Consider the following 21,040-nt stretch of genomic DNA (forward strand, 5'->3'; position numbering starts at 1 on the left):
GGACCGGTGCGTTGGATTTAAAATCCAAGCAAAAGTACTTAATGTAATTAAAGCATTTTAAAGTTTTAAAGGAAGTAATGAAAATTATATGGCCGTACTTAACGTAGTTAAAAGTACTCGAAGTGTAATTAATGTTACTGAAAATGTAGATATTGGACTTAATATTAAAACTTTACGCAATTTACGTGGTACATTTGTAACGATTTTTCAATAACGATACAACCTATCGACTTAATTTATTTATTTATTCTTTTATTTTACATCAACAGACTGGATGAAGCCCCAATGATGTTAATTTTATCAACTATAGTAAAAAAAATACATTCAAGCATGGTCATAACATAAAAAAGCATTTAAAAAACATATAGGGCAAATGGCTCTAATGTTGGCCTATGGATCTAAGATTGGGCCTATCGCTAACAATCTGCTATTTATCAATTTTATCGAGAAGAACACGCCATTGGGACGATAGTAATGGATATTTCTAGATAGAGCTGGAATTCGGGCGTAACAGCTTTTGTAAACAATGACTGACTCGATGATTTCTCGAAAGTCATGGCTGTCCCTAGTAGACTTCTATAGATAGATACTATAGATTCCATAGATAAGCGGAGGAAAAGTATAATGTAGCCAAACGAACTGTCAGTTATAGTTCGTTCAGACTACAAAGTTATAACATGTTATAGCGCTATCTTGATGGTGGTTTCTGTGTTGCAATTATTTGACAACCGTTATAACATGTTATAACTCTCCAGTCTGGACAGCGTTTTAGTGTTGCCAAACGAGCATGACGTCATCATGGTGTTGTTTAAGGGAGAAGTATTGTAATATAATGAGCACAAAACGCTTTCCACGCTCCACATTCCGATTTATTTCGCGGACAACGGAAGAAGGAAAGATAAAGCAAACCATTCCTCGATACATTGTTGCAAAGATTTGCTTTGCACTTCATTTTGAACTTTTACGTACGAAACAAAACAAAACTACACAACGAAGAGCTCTATATGATGGCTTCAAGGTGACTACATATAGGTGTTCTAATGTGTCAAATTCATGATTCAACCATGTTGGATTTTTGTATGGGACAGCGACCGAGTTTGTTTACAATTTGCTCTAAAACCGCACTTTTCCCCCCCGCGACCTCCTCGCCTATATAGTGACAAAGCTGTATCACCATTTGTTTACCCACCATGGATGGCATGAGCTTTTTTCACGGATGCCAGTAAGATTATTTATTTTTCATGGTTGCCAAAACAACTTTTTGTGCCTCCGCTTATCTATGGAATCTATAGTATCTATAGTGACAACTATGGAATGATCTTTATTTAGTTTCAGATTCGTAGCAGAGTCGTAGCAAAGTAGTGTGCGTGTCAGTGTGTGTTACATTGAGTGTGGATAACTGGGATAAATGAGATAAAATATAAATGTTGCACTCAAAGAAATTGTGTGGTTCAAATTGACAACGGTGCCACACGGTTGTGTAGCCCGTCACTCCTCCTCAACGTTGTCAGTTGGATGTCTCCGATGGCTCTTTAACGCCGATGGCAGATCGGCACCTCTCCAGCTTGATTCGGTCCAATGGCTTCATCATGAGGTCCGCCTCCATGCGCTCGGTTGGCATGTAGCGAAGTTCGATGATTTTCTGCTGTTGGAGGTCCTTGGTGTAGGCGTACTTGGTAGCAATGTGTTTAGAACGCCGTTCAAGACGCTCCGACTCGACGATCTTTATGCACGATTGATTGTCGTCCCAAACGATGATCGGATTGGGCGGGTAGTAGGGTGTAGGGTAGTAGGGTAGTAGGGTGGGTAGTAGGGTGTAGGTAGTTCAGCTTGCTTGATGCCTTTGAGCAACTTCCGGTACCACATGAGCTGCTGACAACCATCCGCCAGCGCGACGAATTCAGCCACCATCTTCTCGATGTAGCTGACTTGGTCGAGAGTCTAGTGGTCACCAACCTTTTCGACGCGTAACCCCAGGAACTGTTTAAGCTCGCCAAGACAAGAGAGCTTGAACTTGTCTTGTAGCTGCCGACGAATTTCCTCAAACTCGGCCTCGGAGTTGCTGACGACGAACAAATCGTCAACGTACATTAGGATGTCGCTATCCGCTGGCTTGAAACCCATGGACTTCAACACTCCGTCGATCTTCCTGTTCCAGGCTCGGGCGGACTTGCTTGAGCCCGTAAATGCAGCGTTTGAGGCTGCAAACCTTCCCTTCGTTCCGGTCGAAGCCAGGCGGTTGCTTTATATACACCTCCTCTTCCTCTCCGGCGTACAGGTAGGCGCTTCGTATGTCCAGGTACTTGACTAGCTTTTGCTACTCGCTGGCCAGTACGAGGATGGTTCGAAGGGTCGCTTGACGCACGACAGGGGCGAACACCTCGTCGTAATCCTGACCGAACTTCTGGAAGAATCCTTGCGCAACCAGTCTCGCCTTGTGCCGAACTACCTGCCAGTTTTCGTCTTGCTTCTTCTTATACGTCCACTTGCAGCTTACCGGTTTGCGCCCAGGTGGTAGGGGGACGAGTTCCCAAGTGCCAGTTTCCTGGAAAGCCTTGATCTCCTCCTGCATCGTGGTCTGCCAGATCACCGCCTCTGGGCCTTTGACCGCGTCGGAGTAGCTTTGCGGTTCATCGCTGACATGTTTCGTTACGCCGGTGATGTCGCTGAATCGTTAAGGCGGGACACCCTTGGTTGGACGCGTGGATCGCCTCGATTCTCCGAGGTGTGTCAACTCCATGTCACTGAATCCCTAGAAATCACCATCCGATTGATTCATTTCTTCATCCGCTGTATCGTAGCATTCAGGATCTTCCGCTTCAGGCTCCGTTTCCGGACGAGCCTCGGGTTCAATTTCGGGTTGAGCTTCTTCGACTTCGGGTTGAGCCTCCGGTTTGACTGGTCGTTTCTGTATACGACCTATATCAAAGAGAACTGCATCGCCTTTCTTACCTTTGATGGAAGCGTCCGTCAAAACGTCCGTTGGATCCTTCTTCATGTCGTCTTCAACGAACTTGGCATCCCGGCTAATGCGGATTTTTCGCGTGGTTCTGTCCAGAAAGCGATAAGCTTTATGCTCCGAGGAGTAACCCCCGAAAGTTAACTTTTGTTTTCGCACCGGTCCAAAGCTCGAATGGTGTGCACTGATAAAAATTCAATGATGATTTTTATGTGTCCCACACATGAATTTTTGCAATGTGATCAACAAATGATATCTATGTGTCGGACACATACTTAATACGTGTACACATAAAAGCCATGTGTAACCAAACCACACATACTGTTCATTTGACTCATAAATTTTATGTGTGCTTCTGGGTGGATTCTGTCTTATGTGTGGTCAATAAAAATCATGTGGAATTTTACATGTAAATTCGCCAATAAAAATGTGTGGAATTCTAATAGTGTGACGTCGAGAGGCTTCGTTGGTAGAATGTTTTGCAAGTAGACTGCTGTGGTCAGCGCTTCTGCCCAGTAGCGTTGCTCTAACTGTGCATCGAAAAGCATGCATCGTACCATTTCGATGAGCGAGCGGTTTTTCCGCTCCGCGGCGCCGTTTTGCTGGGGGCTATAACCGGCGGTGTACTGCGCCGATATTCCCTCTCGCTTGTAGAACGCACGTAGCCACTTACTGCTGTACTCGCCGCCCTCGGCTGTGGTCGTCGATCATGGTCATAAAGTACCTGTAACCGCCGACCGATGGCACCTCAACCGGGCCACAGTCGTCCGTGTGCACCAGGTTCTTGGTGCTTTCGATCTGGAATGAGCTTCACTTGGAAACTGTCCTGGAAACCGTCCACTAGTTCGTCCTTCGCCAAACATGCTGGCAATCCTTGTTATGGTGGCCGCTTGCCTCCATTACGACGTCTTCCGGTCAGGGTTGCTTCCACTCACTTGCTATAAAAAATGATTTTCGGAATTTTGAATTCATTATATTTTATAATGATAGTTTGTACTTGTTAGATACAAGAAAAGGTTAAAAGCGAAGACAACAAATCAAGAAGACTGGCAACTTTGCCAGAATCCAAGCGACAGATAAAGTAGCGCTGCGCTTGAGTGAAGCTGGAAGAACGCATAAAAAAATGAGCAAATACACATACCCTTCTTCTGAGGATGTAATCTTTGCTATCAAGTTCGTTCGAAGCATTTACCTTTGAGCGGCAGATGACGCGAGTGTATCTGTCTCATAGCGATTGTATGAGAAAATTGATGAGTTGCCAGTCTTCTTGATTTGTTGTCTTCGTTAAAAGGCAAGTGTTTGACACATAAAACCTGTCAAATTTGCTTTCAGATAGTCACAATCAGCGATTTTATGATTCGTGAGCGTTCACTCAGAGTGAGCGATCGCGAGTCGTAAAATCGCTGATTGTGACTATCTGAAAGCAAATTTGACAGGTTTTATGTGTCAAACACTTGTCTTTTAACCTTTTCTTGTATCTAACAAGTACAAACTACAGGGTTGCTTCCACTCACTTGCTATAAAAAAATATTTTTGGGAATTATGCAATCATTAGAAGTTATAATGCTATGTTGCACTTGTAAGTAACAAGAAGAGGGTGTAAAGCATGTGTTTGACTCATAAAACCTGTCAATTTCGCTTTGAGAGCGTCACAATCAGCGATCTTATGATTCGTGAGCGTTCACTCAGAGTGAGCGCTCAGGAGTCGTAAAATCGCTGATTGTGGCGCACTGAAAGCAATATTGATAGATTTTATGTGTCAAACATATATTTCATGACCTCTTCTTGTAACTTACAAGTACTAATTAGCATTAAACTATTTCATGATTACATAATTCCGAAAAACATTTTTTTTATAGCAAGTGAGTGGAAGTAACCCTGACAAACTATCATTATAACATCTAATGAATTCCAAATTCCGAAAATCGTTTTTTATAGCAAGTGAGTGGAAGCAACCCGAAAAAAAATAATTATAATAAAACAACGAAATTACAATGATTTTTACTGTTGAATTTTGAGTGCATTAAAATTTATTGTCAAATTATTGTACGGGAGAAAAAATAAATTTTCGATACAATGCTCACACAACGAAAATTAGTGTGATGAGACCAAATTTGTTCGGGAAAAATCTCTTTTTTATATTGTTAAGATGCTTAAATTTATTACTGTAAATTTCTCAAATACCATTTTTTTAACTCTTTATTTGTTCCAAATTCAAAATAAATTACATTTCATTTTTAACCTAGGTGCTCCAGTTACTACAGTAACTTACCAGCCTTAATTGTTATGATATATATCTAAGTGTTTTTACATTGTTCCTGCCTTAGCAATTCAGTATTTTAAACAGGTTTTTCAAACCTGCACGTCAGTATAACAATTGAAATCTTAAAACTAAAAACTAAAACTAAATCTTATCTAAGTATAAAGGGAATTAATCGTTGCAATTGAGGATTGCAACGATTTTTGCCGGAAATTATTAATTATTTTGTTGGACATTTGTTCTAAAGTCTCAACATTCGAAATTCTATGTACTTCGGTAGTACCAACAATCAATACGAAACTAACGATTTTAAATTGGCTCACCACTTTAGTAGCCTATTGGTCCCAAGCAAACGATTAACGTACCCTATTCTAGTTGAAATTCTATTACTACACTATGTTTGTTTTGATTCGCTATGAAAGTTTGACAGATAACATCAGGGGTGTGTGGATTCATGCAGAACATGCAGGGGTGAGTGAAATAGCTTGGGACTGCTTGGGACCGTTGTTCTGGTACTGAGTGAGCCAAAAATAATAATGATTTTCTTCGGGACCCAGTGGTCTTAGAGTTACCTCTATGGTAGTACCAACAATCAATACGAAACTAACGATTTTAAATTGGCTCACTACTTGACTAGCCTATTGGTCCCAAGCAAACGATTAACGTACCCTATTCTAGTTGAAATTCTATTACTACACTATGTTTGTTTTGATTCGCTATGAAAGTTTGACAGATAACATAAGGGGTGTGTGGATTCATGCAGAACATGCAGGGGTGAGTGAAATAGCTTGGGACTGCTTGGGACCGTTGTTCTGGTACTGAGTGAGCCAAAAATAATAGTGATTTTCTTCGGGACCCAGTGGTCTTAGAGTTACCTCTATGGTAGTACTGTACCAGGGAGGCAACTTCAAAATCATCTTCAGAATTTTGTTCATATTGGCACAGCGTAAAGAATGGCCGGTCTAAACACAGTTTGAATTTCCTGTTTATAAGAGGATACAAACATTTTATATATTTGTTACATTTGGCTTCAATGCCCTCAATGTGATCTTTAAAAGTTAATTTTTGGTCAAGTACTAATCCAAGATATTTCACTTGGTTTGACCAGGAAATTGGAACTCCGTTCATAGTGACTATGTGACTACTACTAGGTTTCAAAAAGGAAGCTCTAGGCTTATGTTGGAATATTATAAGTTGAGTTTTGGAAGCGTTGGGAGAAATCTTCCATTTTTGTAAGTAAGAAGAGAAAATATCTAAACTTTTCTGCAGTCTGCTGCAAATAACACGAAGACTTCTTCCTTAAGCGGAAATGCCTGTGTCATCAGCGAACAAAGATTTGTGGCAACCCTGAGGCAAATCAGAGAGGTCCGAAGTGAAAATGTTATACAATATAGGCCCAAGAATGCTACCCTGAGGAACTCCTGCTCTAACAGGTAGTCGATTAGATTTGGAATTTTGATAATTTACCTGCAGAGTTCTGTCAGTTAAATAATTTTGAACTAATTTCATAATGTAAAGTGGAAAATTAAACTTTTTCAATTTAGCAATCAAACCTTCATGCCAAACACTGTCGAATGCTTTTTCTATGTCTAGAAGAGCAACTCCAGTTGAGTGGCCTTCAGATTTGTTTGAACGAATTAAATTGGTAACTCTTAAGAAATGATGAGTAGTTGAAGGCCCATGGCGAAATCCAAACTGCTCATCTGCAAAAATTGAGTTCGTATTGATGTGAAGCATCATTCTATTCAAAATTATCTTTTCAAAAAGTTTACTTATTGAAGAAAGCAAACTTATTGGACGGTAGCTAGAAGCTTCAGCTGCATTTTTATCCGGCTTCAAAATTGGAACAACTTTTGCATTTTTCCATTTATCAGGAAAGTATGCCAAATGGAAACATCTGTTAAATAATTTTACCAAGAAAGACAAGGTACTCTCTGGGAGTTTTTTGATGAGGATATAGAAAATTCCATCATCACCTGGAGCTTTCATATTTTGAATTTTTTTAGTTATAGACCTTACTTCGTCCAAATCAGTCCCCCAGGAATCATCAAAAATATTTTCCCGAGAGAAAATATTCAGAAAATCCCGAGCAACCTGATTCTCAATAGGACTAGTAAGACCCAAACTGAAATTATGGGAACTCTCGAATTGCTTAGCAAGTTTCTGAGCTTTTTCCAAATTTGTGATCAAAATTTTACCACCTTCTTTAAGCGCTGGAATTGGCTTTTGAGGTTTTTTTCAAAATTTTTGTGAGTTTCCAAAAGGGTTTGGAACTCGGGTCTAATTTAGAAACATAATTTTCAAAAGTTTTGTTCTCAGGGCAGAGAATCGCTTTTTAATTTGTTTTTGCAAATCCCGCCAGATAACTTTCATGGCAGGATCACGTGTTCTTTAAAATTGTCTCCTACGGACAAACAAAATAAAATGGTCGATTTTGCATTTGTGAACTTCAGGATGGTCTAAAAATAATCATTATTAAGTAATTAATTTTAATTTTAATTGGGCTTTTCGTTAAACATATTTCCAAGATTGGGCACTCACGAATAACAAAGGGCAAAAAATACTCAAATTATGCGATTAGTGAATTTTAGCCTACGAGTATCTTGAAATTAATAACTTTGAGCAATTTACCAAGAGCTTTTTTGTTGTAAATTTAATGTGTTATAATATTAACACTATTTCAAAGATATTCGATTACTCAAGGTATTATTTGGGAAAATAGCACTTTTTTCAATAATTCTTAAATTTTTTGTTTTATGAATTGCTCAGCAAATACACATTGTCAGTGAGTAGCACTTTATCTAAACTTCAAAATAAATATAAAAATATACAGGGTGTTTGGTTCCGGGTTTTACATATTTTTAAGATAGATAGGGCTCCTAAAGTTATGAAAAAAATCCCATGAAACATAGGGTCGGAAATGACTGCTAAGTGAGTTATTCAACATTTTATGTTTTTTTTTGTATTGCCAACTTTGGTTAGCTATATTTTTTTAATCTTAATGTGGTTTTCTGATTTCAACATACCAAATGAAAGATTAAAGTCTTAGCTATCAATGCTGTCTAGAAAAGAACTCGATTAAAGTTAATTATCATACATTAAAATTGAAAAGTATGTTGAAAGTACCGAAAAAACTGGTGAAATTTCATACATTTTAGTGTTTTTAAGTTGAAAATTTTCATTTCTGTTTATTTAGTTGTTCTACAAAACATTCTCCATACAGTTCCCTAGATTTGTGTCTTTGGTAGTAACCTTGTAGGCTTTATGGTTTCTTCGTAATTATTGATTTAAAACAGCCATAAAAACTTGTGACGTTTTCTTAAAATGCGCTATAGTCACCCTATTCATTCGTACGTTCGGCTGTTGCAGTGGACTACGCACATGAAAATTTGGTAGAATGTTATTGTAGATGTTTAGCTACATTCTTAACTTTTGATTACCGCACATCTCCTGCGCCGAAAGAAAACATAACTGCGGAGATGTTTCGTGGTATCGAATATTGCTCAGTCTCAACAGAAAGCACAACGAGAGACACCGAATTGGCGAATTCTGAGAGCGGAAGGGAGAGAAGTAGGTAGTGGTAATAAGTCGATGTCCTTTTTATTTCATAGCACTCGCAGCTCAGCTGCGGTGCTGTTTCGATGGAGGAGTGTGGAGCTCCGCTGCTTCTGTATACACACTTAGATTTTTTACAGGAGTTAGTATTTTTACTGGATTTTTAGTTTAGTGACTCGGTTAAAATTCAAATGAATCGATTTTTTTTTTATTTTTCATCATTACACGGGGTTAACAGAAGTTAGTCTGTAAAATTTGGTAACACATTTCTCAACTTTGAATTTTTTAAAGATTTTTTAATTTTTACCGAAGAGTTCTGCAATTCAAAAACTCGGTAAAAATTACTGACTCGATAAGTGTGTACTGATGTATGGTTGGTGAAGAGGCTAGCATCTGGAGGGTATTCTCAGGCTAATGAATGCCACCCATCCCCACTTATAATTCAGTAATACACTATTTATTCATTTCTGTTTGATATGTTTACAAAGTTTGCAAACAGAAATAAGCATTGCAGTGTAGTTACCAATTTTCCAATTCATTGACTTCAGATAACTGTTCAAAGTCCCAGATTTTTTATAACGGAATCATGAACAAAAAACCAAAGACCACTATGACAAACGTGATCGGTCACCGTAACTAATGCGAAGGCGCAGTTAGCTACCTCTTATATACATTATATCTGCCGGTACCATATTTTCTCGCTTCCTATTAGCTATACACAGTAACCAATGAGAAGTGAGAAAATATGGTACCGGCAGAACTGGTTGTCTGTAGAACAGGTGATGAGCGTTCGCATTAGTTGCGATGCACCAGTATATAGTGATGAGTGTGCAAAATATTACGCAATGCCATCCTTCCTATTCGCACGCGCCCGAGGATCGGAGGCGAATACCACTTTAACGTGTTTCGTCTACTTACTACTCTACGACGACTGTGCTGGGGAAGCATCATATGCATGTAGGTAATTGGTGGTTTTGTTAGTTAATTCGGCGCTTTTGGACAATGCTGGACATTTACCAGTTTTTCAATAGTTTCTTGTTGAAAACCAACATTCGAAACATTGATATCAATGCGTAGCCATATTTCTGATCGATTGGCGATTAAATTATTGAAATTGGACCAGGGGCAGCTGATTTATTAACCTTCAAAATCTTTCTTAATTTGTTACATGTTCCATTTTCGGTTTTCACAAAGTGTACCCCCATATAGAAATCAAAGACGTAGTCCTACGTCAAAAAAACATAGAATGATGAATAACTCACTTAGCAGTCATTTCCGACCCTATGTTTCATGGGGATTTTTTCATAACTTTAGGAGCCCCATCTACCCTGAAAATATGTAAATCCCGGAACCAAACACCCTGTATAAAAAACTGCAATTTTAGTAATTTTAATTCAATTTTATAATTTTGATTTTTTTTAATAAAATAGTTATTTACAGTGTATATTTTTTTTAAAGGCACAATTCTTGTCCGCAACCTCGCCGAAAACACCATCTCGATCAAACAAATCGTTCGCGAGATATATGTTTTTCTATTGATGCGTATCATGTTTGCATAAGCCCTTTTCAAGTGTTAATCGTGTACAAAACTAGGGAACCAAATATGTAAAATGGCATGTGACATGGAACTGCTGAGCTGCAGCAGCAGCAGCAGCAGTAGTATCTTATCAATCCACTTCCTAAACATAGCTTCCACTGGCTTCTCCCTGTCCCTGAAATTGGCTTCCGCTTTTAGCTTTCCGTGAGTGGTTTAGACATTTTGGATCATCCAGTGTTACTTTAGGTGAAATATATTACTTCTCAAAGATTTTGAATTATAGACCCTTCAACATGTTCACAGGATTATCAGCAGCAAAGGCAAAATTATACCCCGTACAGACTATGGCTTATATCATGTAATATAGATTGTCTTGCAATGAGCACTCATACATCTAGTTTTCACTGGAAATCCTATGTATGAGTGCTCATTGCAAGACAGCCTATATTACATGATATAAGCTATAGTCTGTCCGGGGTATTAGAGCAAAAGCCACAGAACACTGTCATTGGAAAGCGGGTAGCCATAATTTGATCATATATGTTTATTGAACAATAAAAAAACTCAATAATTCAAAAGTATAGTTTAAGTCACAAACGAAGTGACAGACGGAGCGGCTCGAAAACTTTGGTGACTAATAGCACAAACGAAGTGGTTCACTGTAATAGAATTTTCTTGGAAGCTTGTGCCATCATCCACCAGATGGATTAGTTTTTTTTGTTTTGATTTGAACAAAGTTGATTTTGTGTACAATGATTCTTTGACAGTGTGCAAAGAGTGCGTATCATTTTGTCATTTTTTTATGCATTTCAGTTTTGAGTAGAGTGAAAGAGATAGAACCAAAACATTCTAGTACATTTGGTGAAAATGCTAGTTCAATCTAGTAGTAGCATAGAGGTAAATTGTACCACATGGCAACACTACTACGTACAATCCAGTAGTAATGGTGTTGCCATGTGGTACACTGAAAAATTGCAATAGCAGGTTAAACGCTGGCCAGACTGAGTAGTTATAACATGTTATAACGGTTGTCAATTAATTGCAACACAGAAACCACAATCAAGATAGCGCTATAACATGTTATAACTCTGTAGTCTGAACGTACTATTAGCACAAACGAAGTGACAGACGGAGCGGCTCGAAAACTTTGGTGACTAACCTGCTATTTCAATTTTTCAGTGTACCACATGGCAACACCACTACTACTGGATTGTACCACATGGCAACACTACTACTGGATTGTACTACCATTTTCACCAAATGTATTAGAATGTTTTGGTTCTATCTCACTCACTCTACTCAAAACTGAAATGCTTAAAAAAATGACAAAATGATACGCACTCTTTGCACACTGTCAAAGAATCATTGTACACAAAATCAACTTTGTTCAAATCAAAACAAAAAAACTAACCCATCTGGTGGATGATGGCACAAGCTTCCAAGAAAATTCTATTACAGTGAACCACATTATTTAAATGGATTTCTTCGCCAGTAAGTCGTCTGTCACTTCGTTTGTGGTTTAAGTTTTGTATTACTGCAAATGCTGGTATTTGCAAAAAAAAATATATTTTCCACGTAAAGTTGAGCGATAATACAAAACCATTAATGGACCTTACTGACTACCATAACCATTACCATTAATGTTCTCAAATCATAAGTAAAAACGTTCTTATATATAGAGTCGGTGTATAATGAGTCACGCCAAGAGAAAAACAGTTGAACTCGCATCACGGTTTCCGAAGGATTCCCTTTCTTTTCACTTGGCAACAGAGGACTTCTACATCAACTAGCAAAACCAAAAGCAAAAACCAAAAATAACGGCTGTAGTGAATCATAATATCAGTGATTTTATCAAATTATCTTATCAAAAAATAGTAGAAATTCTCATTACTGATCAAAACCAAACGTATCCCATCACCATTTAATGCTCGCTGCGTGTTTATGATGATTTCTTCAATTTTATTTTATATTTCATTGCAATACCTTTCTTGGACCTTTCGTAGCATCGTAATGTTTATTTACTTTGCACGATAGGTAGCCGATTTGACAGTTCAATAGGTAGACTTGGCTTCACTCTTGGCGTGACTCATTATACACCGACTCTACTTATATATAGTTCTCTTTCTGAAAATGTATGGAGAAAACCATGGTGGGTATATAAATGGTGATACAGCTTTGTCACTATATAGGCGAGGAGGTCGCGGGGGGGGGGGGGGGGGAAAGTGCGGTTTTAGAGCAAATTGTAAACAAACTCGGTCGCTGTCCCATACAAAAATCCAACATGGATAAATCATGAATTTGACACATTAGAACACCTATATGTAGCCAACTTGGAGAAAACAAGAATTTTGAATGGTAATGGTTCTTAACAACCCATTACTTGTAAGGTCCAGTTCCAAAAAACCATAATACATAAGGTTGAAACTTTATCATTAAACGTTCAAGTAAAGTTCAATAACCATTTCAGTTAAAGTTCAGCAGGGATTATAAACAATTTTTAACCATTTTAGGTAAGGTCAATTTATGGTTCGCGTTTATGCGGGCAGATTTGCAACATTTTGGCGTGCTCCGTTAAAATGTTGCAAATCTTGCATATTGCATGTCTAACGAGTGACGGCTGGCCTTTATTTAAGTCAACTTGTTAACCTCTTCTTGTAGTTACCTTGCTTGTGTCAAACTATACAACAAAAATAACACCAGTGCGGCTGAAACGTCAAAATTCGTTCACAATTTCCTTTGCAACGATACCCAAATAGGAATAAGAGTGCGTGTCGTAGACTATTTTCTGATCTTCATGGGATAAATTGGGTGTTAAATTTAATGTTTTTCTTGTAAAAGCGAACAACAAATAGCAGCTGACATCACTCGCCACCTAAACAGATAGGAAGTGTTGTATTTTTCTAAAAATATATTACATAACGATCTAAAGGATTACAGATGGGAAGCGGCAAATCAAAGGTGAGGTTTTTGGTGTAATCAAATGTTCCGGCTGAGCGTGATTTCTATCTTGAATCTTGCTTCAGGAGCCTGATGCAGAATCTACTCGGAAAGGTGATATCGACTTTACGCGATACAAAGCCCGTGTTGATCGTGTAAATGTTAGTGGCCTCAGCAGAACTCAAAATGATTACATTCAGCGAGCGATTAGGAGCCTGTTCACAGCAAGCAATTTCCAGGATGTTATTTTGGAGACAACAACGTATGTTTTTTAAGTTTTATTAATTTACACTAAATAAATATAACGAATTGTTTTGATAGTGCCAAGGATAACCTTATGCAGTTGGGCATTTTCAAGAATTTGAAGATTCACATTGATACCAGCAAAGGGGAAGGTGCGACCAAAAATGGATATGAGGTTACATTTAAGGGAGATGAACTTTCTCGCATTACTGGAAGCATAGGCACCGAGCTGGGCCAAAACGACGGAGCTGCAACTGCAGGTATTTATTTGCAAAATGTATCTGCATAGAATTCTATGTAAGCATAGTTATTTTTAGAACTTACGTCGCCAAACATTTTTGGACGTGGCGAAAGGCTTAGTTTAAACTACAGTTACAGCTATGTTAGAAGCAGCGTACTTAATCTGAGGTTTACGAAACCGTACTACCATACGGTGGTTGGAGATTACAGTCCAGAGTAAGTAAAATCGTAGATTTCGCTCCTTCTTATATACCAGGAAGAGATGTACCTTAAAAACTTAAAATGCCACCCTGTAATTTCTACCACAGAACGTCCATTTCGGTTTTCAAACACTCATCGCCTGCACCGTGGTCCAAGTTTCGCACCGATGAAACAGGATTGCTTTTGGATTTCTCGTTCATGCTGCCGTTTGGACTGAGCAACAGTCTGCAATACGAAGTTGGTATGAAGGAAATTTTCGCTTTAGATAAGCAGACTCCATTCTTCATCCGGGAAAACTGTGGTCCCAAGTTGGCGGCTATTGCTCGTTATATAGGTGTCTATGAAGGTCGCGATAGCAATGTGTTCCCTACAAATGGAGTGTTCATAAAAACTACCAACGAACTGATGGGTAGTTCGCTCACCCAGTTGGGTATTGTGAAAAGTGACTTGCATTGTGAGCTAAATGTGCCACTATTTGCCGGAATCTCGATGCAAATGTGTGGAAGAATCGGAATGCTGATAAATGATAAACGTAAAGAAGCCGTCCCCATCAATCAGCTGTTCTTCCCTGGTGGACCACAGTCATTGCGAGGTTTTGAAATCGCCGGTGCCGGTCCTTATAGGGATGGTGTTGCCGCTGGATGTCAGGTATGATAGAAATTATTACTGCAAAACTCTCCTGAACTAATTTTCACGTACATTCATTAGTCGTACTGGGCGTCCGGAATTCATGTGTGGAGTCCCCTGCCTTTTAGTAGATACTTCGGTGGCTTTGGAGATCTATTCAGGACGCATTTATTCTACAACTTTGGAACCTGCAATGCTTTTACAACAGGTTAATATCAAATGAAAATTATGACTTATGATCAAACATATTTTGAACTAATGATGTTGCAGACAAACTACGTAGCACTGCTGGTGCGGGTCTTGCATTTAGGATAGGCCAGAAGGCACGTATCGAATTCAACTACTGCCACCCACTGTCATTCGAAGCAGGCGATCGCGTGAAAAAAGGTTTCCAGTTTGGAATAGGTTATGAATTTATTTAAAAGAATAGCTCCCAAGAAAATTGAAACTACCGTTCTAAAAACAAAAGTCAACCAACAAATTCGAAGGGCCTTGCTACGGATACCTACTTATCTCGGGCGCCATGGACTGAGAGACCAAGGAAAGGGAAAGCTACGCAACAGAATTAAAAAGGATGGTTTGTATTACTTCGTTACAGCACTATTTTACGCAGATTGGACGCCAGTCATTTGTTATAAAAATAGAATACTATTAAGTTCAATAAACCAAATCGGTAGTTCTAGCCCAGTTTAGCGACTATAAACTTTGGCTTAGCAAATAAACTCCGGAGATCTTTCCTCATCCGAACAGTAATTCTTAACACTTTTTTACATTTGCACAATGGTCGGAAAGCGGTATTCAGGAAGACACAATTTTTTGCGCTTAAACCGTAAATGATGCCTTCGAAAAAGTTTTTATATATTTTGGACAATTTTTTGGTACGCCAATATGAGAGCCTTTTTTGCTACTCATTTAAATAACTTTTAAAAATGGCGTATTTTTCAACTAAAAAATGTAGCAACTTGGTTGCTTCGTGAAAAATGTTCTATACGTGCCTAGAAATCACGGTTTGAAGCAGCTGCTTTGTAGCAACTCAATCATTCACAAAATTTGATGATATATAAGCAGTACTTCTTATATTTAATTTATTCTACAGAAAAAAATGCTTCTTTAATTTAGTTTATTTTAAACTATTCATTGTTGACCATTCATAAAGCCTCATACCACCCGGATAGGGTGTTCATTTTACCCCAACAATTTTATTTCGGTTAAAAGACGAACATTTTTTAAATCTTCTTTCATAAGAATCAAAAGTATTCAATTAGTATTCATGATGTAAATCTTTCGAATTTTCCACTGAATTTGGCATACTTAGTGATGATTTCCTTAATGTGGCCAAGCTGCCCAACTTTCCCCTACTGTAAAATTTTCTTGCATAAGATTTTTATGCTTAGGGAGCATGCATGAAGTACATGAAAAATCAACCCCCTCTCCCGCCTTTCGTCACGTTTGTTCTATCCTAATACATTGCTTGTCACACATTTGTAACCCCCTCTCCCCTTTAGAGCGTGACGTAATCAATGGATGCTATCTTAGTACTTATAGAATATATAGAATGTTTTGCTGATTTTCAACTTGATGAACGATGAGCAAACTTTCCAGAAAAATAATGCTGCGGAATCTTCCAGCAATTCCAACTTCTATCAAAATGAGAACTTTCTGAAAAGTGTGTTCGTTCCTTTTGGCATTTTTTTTTTCATTTCAAACCAGTAACGTCGGTGGATCACATTTTCGTAGTGCGTTACTGGTATAAGATCTACCATTTTTTCGACATGTCTCCGAAATGCAAAATAATAATAATGTAGGTACCCATTTTTATTGCAAGAAGACATTTTTAAAATGATTTTTTTTTTCAAAATACCCATTTTTTGACAATTTTGTATGGGTTCAAAAAACGAGTATAAGATACTCATTAAATGGGTACTTTCAAGTTAGCGTGCAATCCAGTAGTTGGAGCCGAATGTAAACAAGGGAGGAAGAAGGCAGGACACGCTAAGAATTATTTACCCGAATTTAGCATTATTGATAAATTTTACCGAAAAATAAATAAAATTCAATAATAAAAAGCTAAAATTTATTTATATTTGATACACGCAGTTACTCACATTATGAGCTTGTGCGTTTTGTCCGATTATTGGTAAACTATACTCATATTTAAGTTTGTGGTCATTACCGTGTAGGTTATGCTACAATAGGTAGGTTATTTTCAATCAAAAATATTTGTATTGATTTTTAACGACACTTTTTTGGGGAGTACCCGCGGTAATTTGTTATGAAATTACCGCGGGTACGCCCCAAAAACAGTGTCGTTAAAAATCAATACAAATAGTTTTGATTGAAAAATATTTTCTGTTGAAACAAAAATATATGTTTTTAATCAATAATCAAATATGATTGAATTCTATATTGTTGAAATAAACAAGTTTGAATTTAATTCAATCATAAATATTTTTGTTTTCAACATGTTTTCACTTTACTTTGAATAATTCATCTGTTTAGAGAAAGCACATTTATATTTTTGAATTAAATGTACAAAATTCGTATCCGTGTAGTGCATTATATTCGAAGAAGGAAATGTATTTTTTCCTTGATTTGTTTTCCGTCGATCTTGTTTTCCGTACTGAGTATCAATGCTACCGACGACACCAGGGAGACAGCTCTTACACCTGGTGGACGCTATCTATCGACTCATTAACTCATGAACCGGGCTTTACTTCCGTGATCAGAGATTTTATGCCTCAGAAAATCCCGACGGCGCCGACTGGGATTGAACCCAGGCCCTTTGGAGTGAGAGGCAGTCGTGCTTACCACTACACCACTAGCGCCGCTAAGGAAATATTTTCTTCATTATTAATATTCGAAGAAGGGATCATTTTCTTCTATATTATATATTTACAGAGGGGAATATTTCCTTTCAATATTCATAGAAGAGAATATTCCCTTTTAATATTCATAGAAGAGAGAGAGAGAAGGATTAGTAATTTCCATTTAATTCCACTACCTTATTTGCTTATCCTTGACAGATACGCGTATTTCGTCTACAAGGTGCAGACTTCTTCTGTGTATTGTACTAATACTCGACTATACAAAAATGTGATTGTACATTAGAAAAAGCAACTGTTTAAACACTTCGATCAGACATGTGAACTTTTTTGAGTTCATTGGGTAAGCATTCCCTAATAAACGGGTACCATACACAAACGATGTCATAGATGATGCGACCATACATTATATAGTTGGGATGATATCCTGAATTGGTGGTTAGGCGCTTCTTAAGTGCCCATTACACATATCAATATATTGACAATAAATTGACATACTGACAATATTATTGAAAAGGTGATATTGAAGATGATGATTGGTGCCAAGTATTGACGAAAAGTTGATTTTAATTTCACTTTGTCAATACTCAGGAAGTATTGACAAAAAACCGTCAATTTTGCCATCAATTCGAATATTCGAATATTGACAACATTAATGGCAATACTTTAGAAGCCTTTTTACCTCAATTTCTTCTTCTTCTTCGCATTTCAAGCTTATTGCGTATGGCATTATTAGCTTATTGCGTGCTCTCAACTTAGTGTTCTAGATGCACTTCCACAGTTATTAATTGAGAGCTTTCGATGCCTGTACCATTTATGCATTAGTATAATTGTGTGGCAGGTACAATCATACTCTATGCCCAGGGAAGTCGAGAAATTTTCCAACCCGAAAAATTCCTAGACCGGACCGGGAATCGAACCCAGCCACCTCCAGCATGGTCTTGCTTTGTAGCTGCGCCTTTACCGACTGAGCTAAGGGAGGCCCCGTCAGTTTATTAAAGTCAATATTACTTGTCTCAATTTCCCCACACAAGAAATATAGATCAGCGAACGAAAGTGTTAGAGTTAAAGTTTGCATTCGGGTCCAAACAGAAAAGATTGCTGGACCCGTACGTATTGAAAATACTAGCTACACACTGAATTCGGATCACCGAAGTCGTTAAAATTTGCCGGGTTTTTGAACAGCTGCAAAAATTGGAAAAAAATTTCAAATGACCGTTACTCGAAGGAAATCAATAAAATCGACAAATTTGATTGGTATCATTAAATGGAGTTAACTAGGCCGTACATTTTTGCAATGAATTTCTAAATTTTTAAAAATTTTCACTGATTTTTAAACTTTTACCGAACAGTTCCGTAGTTCAAAAATTACCAAACAGCGGAGTCCTGGACATATATAGAAACCAATTTTCACCCAACGTTTACTTATACTTGCACATTTTAAATTAATTTTCAGGATTTTTAGAATAAATAGTGTTAAATAATAATCTATTCCAGGCCTATTATTATGTTCTCATAATGATATAAGAACTAGGTGATTAATTATAGCATCCAATTTTATTTTTGATATCACTGAACTCTCCTGTTTCGTTCGAACAATAATGTTTACCTAATGTTACCCATACATATAATGATACACTAGTTTTATCGTGATGAAAATTCTCTTATACTTTCTGGAAAATTACTATTGATGATTAGTCAACTAATGACCAGAAGACGTGCAAGAAAATATATCATATGAACTGTATTAATGGCCACACATATAGTTTATTTATTAACATTGGATATACCATGAACGTGGGTTATTCTGCGTGAGCTGTAATTCCGCGGACTCGTCATTCAAATACCAAATTGGTTTACCAAATGTTGTAACTGTTTGACAGGACTCAGAAAATACACAGGACAACAGATAACATGACATGTACTTCCAAATTAATCGAATTTAATCAAATCGATTACCGAGTGCGCGGAATAACTACACGTGTGGAATAACCTCGGGAATAACCCACGTTCACGCTACGCAGTTTCCCAAATAGAAACTATCATGCTGATGTTTTGGTAAATAACCAGAAATGAAAATCATGCATACAATAATTAATTTTCGTTACTGGTAGGTATCCCAAGTAACAATTAGGGTTTTATGGGGGTTTTGTAGACTATGAATTAGACTTGTAGCATGCTTTAAAACAGTGATAAAACTTGCAATGTTTCTTGGGATGTGAAACGCTGATAGTATTTATTTTATTTTAAAGTAAAAAAAATAACATGATTATGCTTGTGATTTTGTAGAAAATGTACATCCATATAAACGAAGCCTGGGGGATTGATGAGTGTAAAAAGATACATTTTTTATTTAGTTTGAAATTGATTTTAAATCACAAACGAAGATTAAAACAAATGGCAACACTGCATGCCTCGCTGCATGCGCGAAGGTACTGTGTTAGTCAGTCCATCTAAATGACATACGTTCTCCCTCCTCTTGGGTAGGGGAAGAATATTGACAAAGTGAAATGAAAATCAGTTTTCAACAATACTCGTCATCAATCCATCATCATCAATATTACAATTTCAATAATATTGTCAGTATTTCAATTTACTGTCAATATATTGACCCGTGTAACGAGCACTTTAGCGTGTTGTCATTAATGTTGTCAATATTTATGTATTGATAATATTGTAAGAAAAATTGACAATACGATGTTTGTCAATATATTGACATGTGTAATGGGCGCTTTATGGTTATTGTTTATGCTGGTTCTACGTTCGGGATAGGTCCAACTATTAACGAGTATCATTCAGTACTATCAACTGGTGGAAACTAACGATTTTAAATTGACTCACTACTTGACTAGCCTATTGGTCCCAAGTAAATCTATAAGCGTACCCCATTATAATCGAATATCTAGTACTACACTATGTTTGTTTTGATCTAAGAGGAAGAGGAGCCAACTGGCTTCTTACTCTTTTATCTCTATCTCTATCTCTATCTTACGCACTTCAAATCGGCCAATCACGAGCTGGTCCGCGTTTGACAGAAAAGTGGTTCGTTTTCGCCCTCGTATTGTCTCCCCTTCCTCTTCGGTTTTGATTCGCTATGAAAGTTTGACAGATAAAATGAGGGGTTCGTGGATTTTCCTTTGTTTCGAGGAGTGTATCGATTAGCTTGGGACGGAAGATAGTACCAGAGCTGAGCCAAAAAGTTGAGCACGTTTCTTCGGGACCTTCTAAGAATAGGGTAACTCTAATACTAGAAGGTCCCGAAGAAACGTGCTCAACTTTTTGGCTTAGCTCTGGTACTCTCTTTGGTCCCAAGCTAATCGATGCACCCCTCGAAACATAGGAAAATCCACGAGCCCCTCATTTTATCTGTCAAACTTTCATAGCGAATCAAAACAAACATAGTGTAGTACTAGAATTTAGACTAGAATGGGGTCTCTTATAAGGACCAATAGGCTAGTCAAGTAGTGAGTCAATTTAAAATCGTTAGTTTCCACCGGTTGGTATTATGTTTTAGTGCGGCTGTGAATGTGAGTGGCGCCAAGGATCAAAAGTAGGACTTTTAGATAAATTACACAATGCATCCGGGGACCTGAAATCAATGGAATGTTGAGCTGATGCTCCTTCCGGGGATGTTCTCTAAACAAAATTCCATTAAAATG

At 37.7% G+C, this 21,040-nt stretch overlaps 1 protein-coding gene across 1 annotated transcript; it reads left to right on the top strand.

The window, feature by feature from the left end:
* The first annotated feature begins 13,063 nt into the window (after positions 1-13,063).
* Positions 13,064-15,281, top strand: LOC135707085 (SAM50-like protein CG7639). The gene is made up of 7 exons (XM_065228824.1): positions 13,064-13,269; positions 13,335-13,510; positions 13,570-13,751; positions 13,809-13,947; positions 14,040-14,580; positions 14,641-14,767; positions 14,830-15,281. Exons 1-7 carry the CDS (start codon positions 13,249-13,251, stop codon positions 14,979-14,981), a joined length of 1,338 nt encoding a protein of 445 aa, XP_065084896.1. The 5' UTR covers positions 13,064-13,248; the 3' UTR covers positions 14,982-15,281.
* The last annotated feature ends 5,759 nt before the right edge of the window (positions 15,282-21,040 follow it).

Source organism: Ochlerotatus camptorhynchus, unplaced genomic scaffold (assembly GCF_037179485.1).
Source record: "Ochlerotatus camptorhynchus isolate MF236.1 unplaced genomic scaffold, CSIRO-AGI_Acam_v1.1 ptg000303l, whole genome shotgun sequence".
Classification (NCBI taxonomy): Eukaryota; Metazoa; Arthropoda; class Insecta; order Diptera; family Culicidae; genus Ochlerotatus; species Ochlerotatus camptorhynchus.